The sequence below is a fragment of the Acomys minous genome (assembly GCF_964271855.1).
Source record: "Acomys minous genome assembly, chromosome: 16".
In the NCBI taxonomy this organism is placed as follows: Eukaryota; Metazoa; Chordata; class Mammalia; order Rodentia; family Muridae; genus Acomys; species Acomys minous.
Window position 1 is genome coordinate 56,894,058 of NC_140498.1, and position 16,407 is coordinate 56,910,464.

Sequence of the window (16,407 nt, forward strand, 5' to 3'; positions counted from 1 at the left end):
CAGACTGACTGAACAGGGACCAGCCTTTGTCCCTGTGCATGCTGGGAGAATCACTAGCCGGTGGCTAATGAGGGAGCAGCATCCTGGCAGGAAGATAACAAGGGTGGCCACATCTGGGTGGTTAACGAGCAGCTGGAGAGGACAGAGACTGATGAGGCCAAGGAGAAGAGGATGATGGGAGTGAAGGCAGGAGACGGGGAGACAGAGCAGCACGGGGAGACAGGGCAAGAGATGGGGAGACAGGGCAGGAGATGGGGAGACAGGGCAGCAAGTGGGGACAGGGCAGCACGGGGATACAGGGCAGGATGGAGAGCTTTCAGACTGGTGCACTTGAGGGAATTAATTCTTCACATTTTGTGGCTTCCCCTTCCATTAGGTACCTTCCCAAAAGTATGGCCGTCACGCGCCCCTGTACCCAGACTGCATCCCTGCTAAAAACAACGACAGCAATGACAGAAGCCCAAATAGAACAAAACCCAAAACGTCCCAGGAAGACCTGCACATTCCCACTGATACAAGTCAAGAAATGCAAGTCTGGCTTCCAGGCTGGAAAATTCTCGGCACTCTCTACGCCGAGAGTGTATTTCCCACTGAGTTTATTGTGAGACCTACCCCATTGTGTTCCGTCAGGTTGAGCAAAAGCGCTGACCGCGTGTACTCTTTGCCTGTAGTCACACCACACACGCCTTGTCAGTCTAACAACGCCCCTACCCCATTCCTACATGTGTAATTCAAAAACTCCCCGCCAACCCCCATGAAGATTGTCTAGGCTTCTCCCTCAACTTGTTTCAGAGACGAGGGGTGGCCAGAGCCTTCATTTAATTATCTGCTACTCCGTAACTAGTGTTTAATTGCTCCTTGTGTGTCACTGATGTCTATATAGCCTGCAGTTTTCCTGGAAAATGTGGGGGCTCAAGGGATAAAGGGCTGGTCATGTTTCTAAATAATTCTTTGATAATCTCCGCAGCAACTAGGCATGGGGGAAGCTGGTTGGATAGTTCGGGGTAAGCTGGAAGATAAGAGGCACCGGTAGCTTTTAAAGACTTGTTTTTATTTTATGTGTATGGGTGTCTTGCCTGCATGTGTGTGCGGTGCCTGAATGCAGAGCCCGAGGAGGCCAGAAGGGGGCACTGGATTCCCCTGGAACTGCAGTTACAGATGGTGGTGCGCTGCCGCGTGGGGGCTGGGAACTGCAGGTCCTCCACAAGAGCGATCTCTCCAGCCCCAACACAGACAGTTTTCAAAAATCATTTTCTCACTGATCGCTTTACAAACTACGAAGATGCTGAGTTGTGAGGACTGACAGAGGGTGGGGGCGGGGGCAGGGGCGGGGAGGGCGAGGGGGTGGGGCTTACTGAGTTTCTCAGCCCACTATTGACCAAAGTGTGAGGCAGAATGAAATCCTACGCTACAGGCGGGCACCCATGACACAGCGCATGCGCAACAGGTAGCTACAGGGGTGAAGGAAGGATCAAGCACACTTCCTGTGACGTTATCCCGAGAAGCAAGCAACAGCAAGACCACGCCTCTTTTATTTTAAAAGAAAGTCCCTCACTACTTCAAAAGGCACCTCAATATACAGGCAAACAAACAAACAAACAAACCAAGAAATATGGGTGTGAGCAAACGAAAAGGGTTCATTAATGTTTTATGGATTTGTTTGTTTGCTTGTTTGGTTTTTTGAGACAAGGTTTCTCTGTGTAGCCTTGGCTGTCCTGGAACTCACTCTGTAGACCAGGCTGGCCTCAAACTCACAGAGATCCACCTGCCTCTACTTCCAGAGTGCTGGGACTAAAGGTGTGCGCCACCACACCCAGCAGTGTTTAATGTTTTTGTCACGGAGAGTTTAAATACCAAATTTGGGATTTCAAAGCTAAAACAAATTACAGCTACTAAAGAGATGAGTAACAACGAATTATTTTCCAAAATCCTTAAGTGCAAGAATTATATATAAGGAAGATTATTTTTAGTAACTTGATCTAAGAGAAAACAGGGGTGGGCTCACTTTAAGATCTATTTTCTCAAACAAAAGGGCTTCTCTCTCTCTCTCTCTCTCTCTCTCTCTCTCTCTCTCTCTCTCTCTCTCTCTCTCTCTCTCCCTCCCTCTCTTCCTCCCCCCCCCACTATGTAGTCCAGGTTGATCAGGAGTTGGCCCTGGCTATGTAGATTTCAAAACCACAGACATCCTCCTGCCTCCATCACCTGAATGCTGGGGATCAAAGGTGTGCGCCACCAAACCTAGACAATCTATTCTAAAAGACAAGAAACAATTTTTGGAGATGAGGATCTTATTATGCGGCCTTTGGTGGCCCCATGGCTTCATCTACCCACCTCCCCCGAGTGGCTGAGATTACGGTGCCATCTCTGTGCCTGTGCTCATTTCTGAGGCTTTTTGACTCGACGGACGCAAACTTCATGACATTGCTGTGTGTGTGGCTACTCGCTCCCCTTATTGACCCGTTGCTATAAAGCTCCCTTTTTTGCAGCCGTATCTCTTGAAAAAGGGCGGCTTCAGCTGAGAACGTATAGATGCCTCCTGTATGTCAAATTCTTACAAGCACGCAAACGTGCACATACGGCTTAAGCTCTGACTCTGGCCGGCAAACGCCGACTGCTGAAACGCTTACACCAGCACAAAAGTCCTAAGTGAGTTCTAAGAGACAGTTTAGTTTTCTGAGATGGTGCGTGAGGCCACAGCAGGTCAGGGGGGGTCACGAGCAGAACTGACAGGGCATGATCCTCAGTGACTGCCACGGAATGAGTTTTAAATTAAGCCATATATCTCCCCTTCACCTGGTCACACACTATCCCCCAAGCTCTCTACTAGTGGATGCCTCGTGGAGAGAGAAAAGAGGCAATTTCAGGCTGCCCATCTCCCGGGAGATTCCATTTCATGCATGTTTGATGAAATATATATCACGGAGACGATTCCTCGATGGTAGTTATCTGGAGACGGAATTTAAAACACCCATACCGAAACATAACCACCCTCAGAAGGTGCCCGGGCCGGGCAAGCAGCAAAAGCAAAGCCAGGCTTTGTGTTGAATCGCCATAAAGTGCTTGCTCCGACTCAATTTCGGTTCTCTGGATGTGACTTTTCTTTTCTTAGCGAGCCCTCAGATTCCCAGGGTCATCAAGTGTTGGCCCCCTCTGTGACAGGAAAGTCACAGAGTGAACTAGACCCCGGTGCCTCCTTCTCTCATAGGGCCAATCAATCCCAGGAGGAGACGCTCTTTAAATCCGGAGTGATAAAACTTTCAAAGTTCCAGTTTGGCTTAGCACAAACATTGTGCCTAGCTGACCCACATCCCTCCCACACCATAACATCTTAGGTTTCCCAGGTACAGAAAACGCACTAAGAACCTTCCCAGGATTCCCCTGGAAGCTTGGATTTCAAGACCTTCCTGGTATGTCTGCAAAATGCAACAGTTTTTTTTTTTAATCTGAGCTCGCAGGAACATGACATTATGTAAGGCTCTGCAGAGCCCGGGAGAATAGATGCTTTTCTGTAAGCACCACTCACGAACCAGCGCCCTGGAAGGAGAACCCGGAGCTTCCTGCTCACCAACAAAGCACACAGGCATGCGAGGGAGGCGGAGGCCAGAGGTGGATGCTCGCACCTTCTTTGCCCAGACCAAGGAGGAGGGGAAGAGAGGACAGGGAAGGCCAAGTACCGTCTTATCCAGGCACTGGAGGCAGATATAAGGCTTGCAGCAGCGGTGGCCCATCCCGGCGGGCTGGCTCCGCAGCACCTGCATTCAACGTGTCAGCTAACGGTCCCTAAGCCGAGGGGCTGGCTCCCATAGAGACGCCTCGGGGAGCTGCCACAACTTCCATGTGGTCTCCCGGGCTACCTTATTTCTCCTGATAACTTCAGCGATTGCGGAGAGGAGGACCCGGGAGGAGAGGGCGGGGCGGCTGGCAAATCCTCCCGCGAGGGAGGGGCGGCAGGAGCCCGGCAGGCGGTGCAGCAGCGGCGGTAGCAGCAGCAGCAACAGCAGCAGCACAAGGGCCACCCTCGTTCCCCGGAATCCTCAGAGCCAGGCGGATGAACTGTCGCCTGACAACCCAGCCTGCTATCTGCATCTCCCTGAGCAGATAACAGGCTGCTCTGGGTGCGGCCCTGTCTCCGTCTTGCACAGACACGCCTAGAGAGGACTCAAGGCACACAAAAGGAGACCCGCGGGGACCGGGGGTAGGGGGTTGGACTGAGGCGTGCTGGCCTCACCTCCAGCCCTGGCTGCCTGTCTGGGTAAGGAGCAAACATATTTATAAATGTGACCAACGGCAAGGTATAAGTGACCAATGGCAAGGTCTTGCTGCCCCAGTCCACTGCCAACAGGAGGCTCATGGGCAAATCCTTATGTCCCAAGTGGTTGCTTGAGCCTCATTTGATGCTATGTTTACGTATAAAATATAATCGCTATGACTGTAAGATCACTGCCCTCCACACACAGTTCAAGTATCTCAAGTGCTTAAGATTGAAATTGGGGTAGGAACAGCTATTTCCCCTTAACAAATGTCCTAAAAGTCTTAGGGAACTTGTACTTGCTAGTCAGATTGTAATTTTTAATTCAAAATGAAAGAAAAGAGGCAGGGGCCAAAAGTTCTCTTTAAAAAACAAAAAACCAAAAGATTTTATATTTTAAAACGTATTTATGCAACCCTGAAAGTAAGATGAGCAAATACCTAAAGATTAGCTTTTCCACAGAAAAAAAAATTCTAAAAATTATCATTAACAAATACACAAAATTACAAAGCTAGACAGATGGCTCGGTGGTTAAGAACACTTGATGCTCTTCCAAAGGACCTGAGTTCTGTTCCCAGCACCATACGGGCCAGCTCACAACCACCTGGAACTCCAGCTCTTAAGGGACCCACATACTGCCGGATGCTCCTCGCTGGACCCGGGTCAGGCACCGGGCAAACACCACTTTCCAAGCACAAACCTAATGCAAACAGATCCTTTACTGAGCAAGGGAAAGGGGGAGGTGTGTGTTAGCATGAGCTGTGATGTGTGTAAGTGCTGGTTGGTTTTCTGTTTGTTTGTTTTGTTTTGCTTTTTTGAGACAGGGTTTCGCTGTGTAGCCCTGGCTGTCCTGGGCTCACTTTGTAGATGAGCCTGGCCTCGAACTCACAGAGATCTGCCTGCCTCTGCTTCCCAAGTGCTGGGATTACAGGCATGTGCTACCGCACCTGGCTTGGTTGGGGTTTTACTTAGGTTAATCAAATTAATGAGTTTTGATTCTTGCACCTTGGTGTTTTGATAGTCGGACCTCGGTGATCAGTCTCAGGAATGAGTCCGTGGCCAAGGACGGGAGCAAACCTTGGTGGCTTAGGAATGTCATCTAACAGTTTAGTGAGAGGGAAAAGGGCAAAAAAGCAAAACCCATTGGCGCCATGATTGCCATGGTCCAGCATGCTAGAGCCCTTCAAGATCCAGGGGATGAAATATCCTCCTCTGACCTCTGAGGGCACACAACACACACACACACACACACACACACACACACACACACACACACACGCATGTGCACACTCGCACACATGTAAACACCACGATAAATCTAAAGGAATACACAATTACTTTTTAAAGAAATTTTGTGTACGGCTATATAAGCAGACAAGCATGGTGAAAGTAGGTAAACTCTTAACAGAGTTTCCCATAGATTTTAGTTAAGTCGTAGAAGCCGTGTGGTTTTCTGTAGAGAGGACTATTTGGTGAGCAAAGAACAAACCGGAATGTTGGCACCAGTGCTAAAAGACTAAGAGGAAGCCTTTCTTGGCCTCTAACGGGCCTAACGGATCAATCAGGAGCATCTTGAGGATGGCAGTTTGACTACAGCTAACAAACTGCTAAGCATCCATACACTTTGGACCAACGCACTCCCTTTCCCCCCACAGCAGGACTCAACAAGCAAGGGGACGTGCACAGGGGTATTAAATTCAGCATCATTTGTCACCATGGAAGCAGGACCCTGCCCCATATTCCCTAGGCATCCTGCTCTACAGAGAGGGGGCATGCTGCTGAATGAGAAAGTCACCTTTCACCCCAAGACACAAAGCACACATTTACTGGACATGGTGGGACACACCTGTACACTCAGCACCCGGGAGGACTGTGAGGTGGAGGCTAGCCTGGGCTACACAGGGAGACCCTTTCACAAAACAAATAACTCAAAGAACCCTAATGCACCACCCACATTACCCCACCATATGTGCAACACACACACACACACACACACACACACACCATAGGTGCATACACACACTCGTGTGGTTTTGAAATGATGTTTTAGAGATAACACCCTGTCTCAATGTTCATGCAGTGGGAGGCAGGAGGATGAGGCATTTTCCATCTGAGCCCGTCCTCTGCGCTTCATTATTAGGAATATGTTTCGATTTGCTTCGAAATGTACAGGGGAAAGGCAGGGACCATGCGCTGCGCAGGCTCTGTGGGGTGGGGAGCTATGTGTGCTGGCTATGTGTGTCTGAGTGAGAAGGCCCCCACGGGCTCATACAGTTGAGCGTGTGCCCTGCAGATGGCGGAACTGTTTGGGAAGGATTAGGAGGCGTGGCCTTCCTTGGAGAAGGTCTGTCACTGAGAGTGGCTTTGAGGTTTCCAAAGCCCGTTCCAGGTCCAGTGTCACACGCTCTCTAGCTCCTGCTTGTGGCTGAGATGCAAGCTCTCGGCGGCTGCTCTGGCATTATGTCTGCGGCCACAGTAACAGCCAGGATGCTCAGGACTCACAAGACTGTGAGCAAACCCTCAGTTAAACCCTATCTTTCCTAAGTTGCCAGGGTCACGGTGACTCTTCGGAGCAATAGGACAGTAACCAGACTGGCCCCTCCAGAGAAATGGATGCTCACGGAACCTTTCCTTCAGCCTGGGCCGGGTCTTCCTTGGACTTTTGAAGCCATGAGAGAAAAATCACCGGGTACAAAGTGGAGGTTCTGCATACTATGTTCAGAGCAGCATGAACAGGAAATGGGATGTCACTTGGCTTAACAAAAAGGAGGGGGGAAAAATCATTGGCAGATCCACATGCACGCAGGGCCTTCTACTACTATACCACCAACATCGAAGAAGAGGTTTGACCTCTTCTAGAATATGGTTGGACTTTGAGGACATTATTATGAGTAAAACATACTTAAAAAAAAAAAAAGAAAGAAAGAACCATGGCAACCATGTTAAAGATTCTATAAGGTTGGCTGACTGGTTAGAACATCATGATTATGTTGAGTCAGAATGTTGCAGATCCAGTCAAATTGTTGAACTATCTTTAGCCATCCATTGTCCGTCCCTATGGCCGACCTAACGACATTGTGACGTCATATGAGACTTTCGGGATGTCCTGAGAAACTCCGAGCGGCCACCAACACAAGAGCTAAGGACATCTCTGGGTCGCAGCTGAGAGCTACAGCAGAGATTTCCCTACATTGCTGTGAACCCCTGATGCTCCCACTCTGACAGATGCTCTGACTTAGGACTTTCTTCTGGCCGTGGACGCACTCCCACATCGGAACACAGTATTTGGGGCGAGCTAAATCCGTGTTCCCAGGCTGGGGAGAAGCTGGGGAAGGAGGTGGAGAGCGAGGCCCAGGAGAGCCCAAAATTAGTGCACGGAGGAAACAAGTCGACAAAGAGGAAGGCTGGGAACATCCCTGCAAGGCTGTGGCGGCGGCACAGGTTCCGCAGAAGCCGCCAGCGTGACCGTGGCTTGCTGTCACACTAAAGTCCACAACCCTGGGGCAAAGGGTTAAGACGCTGACGAGACACGAAGTTGTATGTAGAACTACATGAAAGAACATGTGCCAGGAAGCCCACGCTGTGCAAAGGAGCTCCACCCCACAAAGACTCAGAAAGCAGGAAGCAGGACCCTGCCCCATATTCCCAAGGCATCCTGCTCTACAGAGAGGGGGCATGCTGCTGAATGAGGAAGTCACCTTTCACCTCAAGACACAAAGCACACATTTACTGGACATGGTGGGACACACCTGTACACTCAGCACCCGGGAGGACTGTGAGGTGGAGGCTAGCCTGGGCTACACAGGGAGACCCTTTCACAAAACAAATGACTCAAAGAACCCTAACGCACCACCCACATACCCCCATCATATGTGCAACACACACACACACACACACACACACACACACACACACACACACACACCATAGGTCCATACACACACTTGTGTGGGTGGGACTGTGTGAACTATCACCAGATGCAGAGACAAAATGGCACCGTGGCAGTCTTGGCAGGAGGAAAGGTTGGAGGACTGTTTAGTGGCCACAGAGTTTCTGGTTGTTTTTTTTTGGTTGGGGGGGGGTTGTTGTTGTTTTTTGTTTTTGAGACAGGGTTTCTCTGTGTAGCCTTGGCTGTCCTGGACTCCCTTTGTAGACCAGGCTGGCCTAGAAGTCACACTGATCCACCAGTCTCTGCCTCCAGAGTGCTGGGATTAAAGGCGTGTGCCACCGCGCCCAGCCCTCTGCTTGCTTTTTTTTAAAAAAACAAAAACAAAAACAAAAAAACCAAGATCACAAGACATCCCAGGAGCTGGAGAGGCAGCTGGCAGCACAGCCCTCACTTGCATGGGTTCAGATCTTCAGCACCTTCATTAAAAAAAAAAAATAAGAAGCTGGTGGGGCTGAGACAGGAGGATCCCGGGAGCTTCCTGGCCTGACACTGGTTCAGTGAGACAGCCTGTCTCAAAAAGTAAGGTAGAGAGTGATTGATGAAGACATTTAACAGTGAACCCTGGACCCTCAGACACATACACACACACACACACACACACACACACACACACACACACACACACACACACACTGCAAAATAACAGATTTTTAAAAAAACAATACTTAACTACGATTTAAAAATAGTTAATGTAGCTAAAGTTAAGAATTGTGTCACATGCTTGCTTGTCATCCTAGCTCTCAGAAAGCTGAGGCAGGAGGATTGCCACATGTTTCTGGCCAACTTAAGCTACATAGGTACATAGTGAGTTCTAGGTCAACCTGGGCTACTGTGAAGAGTCTATCTGAAAAACAAAACAAAACAAAACAAAACAAAGCAAAACAAAACCAGCACCTCAGAAAAGACAATTTTGGTAGTAAGATGTTATGTATATTTTTAAAAAGTGAATAAAAGTGGCCACTTGTATTCTCTTGGAGGCAAACTGCCGCTGCACCTCAAGCTTGGATGCAGTCAAGCTGGAGGGAGCTGGGGAGGGCAAAGGAGGCTCCAAGGGCTGGTCCTCCTCAGCTGGGATGTTTTCTTCAGGCAAAACTACCAACCAGAAGAAAAGGGTTTCATTCTAAGCCGGAATACTCAACTTTATTAGAAAACTGCTATTCATTCATAGAAGATAAGCCACCACAGTGAGAGAAAAGAAGAAGAAAGAAGAAGAAGAAGAAGAAGAAGAAGAAGAAGAAGAAGAAGAAGAAGAAGAAGAAGAAGAAGAAGAAGAAGAAGAAGAAGAAAGTCCAGCCTGGTCAGTTTAGCAAGAACCATTTTCAAACGAACAATGGAAAAGGTCCAGTGATTTAGGGGTAGGGAGGGTTAGCCTGGCTCCTGCTGATTAGTACATGCTGATTAAAAGCTGTGGACATTTTCTTACGTCACTATGATGCCGCCGCCACGCACCGAGGCTCTGGCCTCTAACCCCAGCTAATGACAACCTTGTGCTGATCTCCAATTCTTTTCCTTCTTTGCCCATGAAATCAATCAGGTTCAAGCCCTCAGTGCCCTGGACGGCAACCCTGACTCTGTCCCTCTGTCCCCACCTTGGGCAGACCTGACCAGCCGCCCCACTGAGCGCCCACAGGCGACATCTGCCTCTTAACTCCTCTCTAACCCTGTTCTCAGGTCTGGCTTGGACTCAAGTTCACCTCGAGGAGGTGACAGTCCCGCAGATGTGGGCTGTGGGCACTCCTTCTGCAGGTGTTAGCTGAGACTCACATATAATACGACGTCTGATACATCCCTCGCCACAGCTCAGCACAACCACACAAACCCACAAGGTTGTGGGTCTGCGAACGCCTCCAACTTGTTTCCTGACACGTGTAAAGCAAGATCCCGAACTATGCCACTGTAGAAACACAGACTGGGTTATTTGTTTCATCTTAGAGCCGACAGGAAGAGGTGCCAACAAAGACACTTTCGCTCCTTTCCTGATGTACTAACGATACATTTTGCAAGGTACCAATTTTTTCCCAAAGACCAGAAAGTCATCGTGCTTTGCAAACATGACATGACAGCAGTCTCCCTACATAATGAATATATCGATACGTTCTGTCAAGAAGAGTTATGCTCCTGTCTTCTGAAAACAGCCATTTAAGCAAAACAGGGGGAGGGGGAGGGTGGTTGGGGTAGGGGGGAATCCCCAAAGGGGTCGTTGAGTTGCTGCACAGCGTAGCTGGTGGCCCCATTAAGAATGCAGATTTCAGGCAAGCCAATTACTAAGCCCAGCCCTGTTATGAAGAGCAGCAGGCTTGTTTAAAACATCAAGGCTTGCCTGTGGCTCCACTGTACCCTCATTGGGGGGTGGGCCCAGGTTCTTAGCCCGCAGCCTCCTTGCCTTTCTTCATTTCAGGACAGAGCACCTCGGCTCACTCACCATGAACCGAGAGCCAAGAAAGCTGCCCCTCCTCCCCTTTTATTTTTCCTTTCACTAGTTCCCCACACAGTATGGTCTAGCAACTGTGTGTTCCATGATTGACAATTCTTATGCTTATATTTTTTTAAAGGTGTATTATTTATTTATTATTATGTATACAGTGCTCTGCCTGCACATACACCTGCAGGCCAGAAGAGGGCATCAGATCACATTGTAGATGATTGTGAGCCACCATGTGGTTGCTGGGAATTGAACAGTCAGTTTTCTTTTTACTTTTTTTTTTTAAACTCCCCCATTCCCTCACCCCTTCTCCTCAGAGAAGGTGAGACCCCTTATGGGTACCAACCATCCCTGGCACATAAATTGCAGCAGGGCTAAATACATCCCCTCCCACTGAGGCCAGACAAGGCAGCCAGCCTAGCTAGGGGAAAAGGGTCCAAAGGTGGGCAACAGAGTCAGAGACATCCCCTATCCATGTTAGGTGGCCACAGCATGACCAAGCTGCACATGTGCTCCATATGTGCAGGGAATGTAGGTGCGGCTCACGCATCCTCTTTGGCTGGTGGTTCAGTCTCTATGAGGGCCACGGGCCTTGGTTGGTTTATCCTGTATGTCTTTTTGTGCGTCCTTGACCCCTCCGGCACCCCTCAATCCTTCCTCCTACTCTTCTACAAGACACTCCGAGCTCAGCCCATTGTTTGGCTGTAGGTCTCTGCATCTGGTGTGAAAGCACTGCACTCTCAGCAGAACCTGTACTACAAGTTTTGAACTTGGGTCTTTCCTTGGGTTGGCACTGTGCAGCTCAGTCCTCCAGTGTGACGCTTTCTAGTGGCAAAGACTGCAGCTTGCAGTTCACCCCGTGGCCACTAGGGGAGCCACATTTACAGTGGGATTTGCTACCAGGCTCTGATGGCCATTATGCTAGGTACATTAAATGCACTGCTGACTTAATATAATATAATACAAAATATAATAAAATATAATAAAATAAAAAATATATGTCATGGTTACAGTGCTGGGACTTGAACCCAGATCCCTGTCCATAACAAACATTCTACCTCCAGCCCAGTATTTCCAATTCATACCATGTTTACTGAGCCATAACTTCCGTTAGGTCTCTGCCAATCTGAAACAAACCCGGAGTGTCCTGAGAAGGTGGGGCCTCAGCTGAAGAGCTGGCCTGAAGAACTTCCCAGGGCAAATACATTTATGTCTGTGCAACACTTCCTTGACTTCTAACTGACAAAGGAGGGCTCAGCCCACTGTGGGTGGTACCATCCCTGGGCAGGTGGGCCTGGGCTGTGTATAAAAGGTAGCTATGGGGGCTGAAGAGATGGCTCAGAGGTTAAGGGCACTGGCTGCTCTTTTAAAGGTCCTGAGTTCAAGTCCCAGCAATCACATGGTGGCTCACAGCCATCTGTAATGAGATCTGGTGCCCTCTTCTGGTAGGCAGGTGTACATGCAGGCAGAACACTCCATACATAACAAATAAATAAATCTCTTTAAAAAGAAAGGAAGGAAGGAAGGAAGGAAGGAAGGTAGCTAGACAAGGCAGAAGAGAAAGCAAGCTTCATCCCTGCCTTGGTTGCCCCCTCAACGATGGCCTGTGACCCTTTCCTTCTCCAGTAGCTTTTTTTTGGGGGGGGGGGGAGGGTCAGTGTGTTTATCATGCAGCACTAAGTAACTAACACATATCCCTTCCCTTCTGTAGTTCTGTCAAGGGCTTGCACACTGACCTTCCATTCCCTTGGGCCTCTCTTGTAACCCCACTCTTCACGCAGCTGCCAGGGTGAGCCTCTAAACACGGCGAGGGAGTCCTGTATGGACCTCTAAGTGGCATTGTGGCTGCGAAGACATCATCTCATGAACGATGAGTGAGCACAGGCTTGATTTTCCTTCCTTCCATCCCCCTTTATTCACAGAGGACATGACAGTGCCCTCATTCACTCCTTTCCATTCCCTTCCCGTCACCCCAACTGGTCCCCTTCCCCCCCAGTCACCCCAACTGGTCCCCTCCCCCCCCCAGTCTCCCCAACTGGTCCCCTCCCCCCCCCAGTCTCCCTTCACAAGTGTATTATACAGACACTTATAGAAATGCACAGATTATGTATCTGCAGGTTCGTGTATCGCAGGGTCTGCAAGTCAATGAAAACACGCTTGTTTTGTCCTTCTGAGTTTGACTTACTTTTGCTCAATACAATGATCTCCAGTTTTAGCCACTCTTTTATGAAATGACAATATTTTAATTTGGGGGGTGGGTGGGAGGGTTTGAGACAGTGTCTCACTATGTAGCCTTGGCCGTCCTGGAACTCCCTATATAGTCTGTGTTGAGGACCTGCTTTAGCCTTTAGCCTAGCTATAGCCATTTTGTCTTTAGTCTCCGTCTTGATGATGAGGTGAAAGTAAGTTCAAATTCTCAGGCTCTGCCTGCCACATGTGATTGATACTGCTGACAACAAATAATGCTTCTAAAAGGTCAGATCAATTGACCTCATATCTTACTGTGACTCAGTGGTATCATTAGTTATCTACTCGGCTCACTCCGGAGGCTCTAACTACCACCTCACCTGCCTCAGTCAGGACCAATCAGGCTAAAGGTCAGCAGATAATACTTGGCCTAGTTAGCAAAAATGAACTTAGACTGTGTTATTGCCCTACCCTTCTCTTCTGCACCTGGCTTTCCTATAAAAACCAAAAAGCTGGTCAGGCTCGCAGTTCAGCTCCCAAGTCTGGGCTGCAGCCCTGATCACAGTCAGTCTTGGGGTGCGCATTCAATAAGCCATCAGTATCTGAGATCGGTGTCTGAGTGGTTTGTGTGGCTACTCTTGGACTGTAACAACTGTAGACCAGGCTGGGCCTCAGACTCACAGAGATCTGTCTGCCTGTGCCTGCCGAGTGCTGGCGTTAAAGGTGTGCACCACCACACCTGGCTAATTTTATTCTCCTTTGTGGCTAACTAAAACTTCACCGTGGGACCAGCAAGATGGCTCAGTGGCTGACACTGAACCACCCTGCATGCTGGAAAGAGGCCCATGTGGTGGTGGTGGTGGATGGTTTTGATGTGAAGCTGCACATGTGCACTTGAGTTTTTCGAGACAGGGTCTCTCTGTGTAGCCTTGGCTGTCAAGTATTCGGTTCTTTATCTGTATGCATACGAGCGCTTTGCCTGTATGTCTGTTCGTCACATGTGTGGTGTTCCAGGAGCCCAGACAGGGTACGCGAGCCCCTAAAACTATGGTGTCAGTGCTGGGAATTGAACGTGGGTCCTCTGACCTTAATTAATAAGCTGTCTTTCCAGCTCTGTTTTCAAATGTGAGCTTCTTCAGGAAAGGTGCTGTGGGCAGCCGGGAAGAACAAATTCTCTTCAGTGGCTATGTCAAGTGCTCCACAGATGTCTGTTAAGTCTATTTGAGCTACAGTGTCACTTAACTCTGATGGCTGATTCTTTTTTTTTGGTGGGGGGCGAGTCTGATTGGTCTGCCTACTGGCAAGACTGTAGCATTGAGGTCACTCCCTGATTAACATGTAGAGACCACTCCACAGTATAATAATGCCTGAAAGCCTGTGTCTAATCTTATTTGGCATTAAAAGTATCTCTTGTACCTGGATGGACACTTTATCTTCTCGATTTAGAGACTTTTTCGCTATGACTTTATTGAATACATTTTCTGCGGTCCTAGTTTCAGCTTCATCATCTATGCTCAGGGTTCGTACATCCAGTTTCTAAATGAAGTCCCACTGATCACGTAAGTCTATTCATACGGGGTTGTTTTTTGTTTTTTGGTTTTTTGTCACTTTCGCTTTTCTCTTACATCCCTAATACTCTGTCTTCCACTTGATCTGTTTTCTTGGTGAGACTGTCCACTGAGTATATTGACGTACTGAACCTTTTATTTATAATATTTCAATTGAACATTTTCAATATTTCCCACTCTTTATTGCTGTATCCTGCACAGCTTCCAGGGACTTGGACTGGATGGGGATCAGCAGTCAGCAAGGGGATGAAGAAAAGACAGATGCACACAAGAGGGGAGGGGAGGAGGAGAGAGAGAGAGAGAGAGGGAAGGAGGAAGAGGGATAGAGAGAGAGAGCGCGCGAGAGAGAGCGAGAGCGCGCGAGAGAGCGAGAGCGAGAGCGAGCGAGCGAGCGAGAGAGAGAGAGAGAGAGAGAGAGAGAGAGAGAGAGAGAGAGAAAGAGAGGGGGGGGCGGGGAGAAAGGGAGAGAGAGAGAGAGAGACAGGGACCACGTGGGCGTGGGCTGAGCTCTCTGCTGGAGAAACTACAGTACCCTGGCAGCTCACCATATTTATATAGAATTGAGCAGAGAGGTGGGGATACTATATACAGCCGAACAAGGAAGCAGGCTTAGCTAACTGGGTAGGAGCCATCTGTGTATGGGAACAGTCTTTGGGCTATAAACATTTGGGGGGAGCTACAGTGGACATTTTTCTGCACGCCCACTCTGTCACTAACCCTCACACGGACCACGGTCTAAGGCTTTGGGGTTCCCTGACACGGCCATTATCAGCGTTCCAACACACGCTCGCCTGCACCCCAACCATTGCAGGTATCCTCCGCTCCCTACACTTTATTAGACCCCTCTTTAATATCCTGCATCAACGCTCTCATTTCACTCGGAGGATGCAGATCCATTCAGCTGTGACAAACTCTGACTGGCTCCTGTGAACCCTCTTTTTGTCTGGGCCAGGCCTGTGGGTCCCGCCTTTGGCTGAAAACCATAGCAAGGCCCCTCATATCCGATCACACTGCCTGCCTTCTGTGGGAATCCCGGAAGTCTGTTTAAGAAGCTCCTCCCCCCCCCCCCCCCCCCCCGCCACCTGCCGTGGTTCTACCTTCCCAGTGGCTTTCCACCCTCTGCCCCGTCCCCCTGCTCATTGGCTCTTATTCCCCCCCCCTTCGGCCCCCCCACCCCACCCCCGCTGTCTGCCGGGAGGAGCCAAGCGGTCTCCCTCCTGCACACTTCCGGATGCTTATCATAGGAATGCTAACAGCCTACCTTACCATCTATTGAAGCATGGCCGTCCTTCAATAGAGGGACGTGTTGTACCTGGCAGAAGCCCAAACATTGACCTGTTCTTCTCTACTTTGTTCATTTTTCTCTCTCTCACGATTCAAATTGAATTTTAAATTTGCTCCATCAGTTCATTTATTCAAAGCCATCCTCCGTGTGTAACTCCGCTATCCTCCTCTCGTTTGCCAACGGCCTCGGGGCTATGCTAGGCTTCACATTTCTTCTTCTGTGTTTGAAGTAGAGGACAGGTGCTTAGCCTGCCTGATGTGTCAGCGTGCTAGGAAGGCTTGCCAAGGAAGCTCCGATGACCTGGGCTCTTTGCAGAAGGCTAAGCCCCTTCCTAAACCACGGGACGGGTTTCTGGGTCCTACGCTTCTACCTGCACTCATCTGGCACAGGGCAGCCCTGCATTAAGGCGTGCATCCCTTCCTAAGTCTTAGGAGGACAAACAGCCATCAGTGACCGGAGGGCTATGGCAACAGCCACAGGCAGTCTACCGGGACCACAGGAGGACCGCTGTGGGGGATGGCATGGGCCTGAAGAAAGGCTAACAGAACGCTCTAGCCCCGCCTTTTCCTGACAAATAGGGAAGACAATAAAAAAAGAAAAATGCCAACGAAAAACAATAAGGACCCTCTTATTTGTTCCCGCCACGTCTGCTTTGGGATTACCTCCTCTGCCAGTAGGCCACAAGGAGGATTACCACGCAGGAAACAGGAACTGCGCCCCGCCCCGCCCCCAGGATGCTCTACAGCC

The 16,407-nt window shown here is 49.4% G+C and overlaps 1 protein-coding gene across 3 annotated transcripts in view; it reads right to left on the minus strand.

Annotated features, from left to right (window-relative positions):
• MTUS2 (microtubule associated scaffold protein 2) overlaps positions 1 to 16,407 on the minus strand; it is a 250,065-nt gene that overhangs the window by 48,973 nt on the left and 184,685 nt on the right. Inside the window, exon 1 of one of the 3 annotated variants that reach the window (XM_084760995.1) lies at positions 3,675 to 4,065. The exons of the other annotated variants lie outside the window; for them this stretch is intronic. Coding sequence (XP_084617121.1) covers positions 3,675 to 3,758 — 84 coding nt within the window. The 5' untranslated portion in view covers positions 3,759 to 4,065. Of the gene's footprint in view, positions 1 to 3,674; positions 4,066 to 16,407 lie in introns of those variants that run through there. 3 annotated transcript variants of the gene reach the window in all.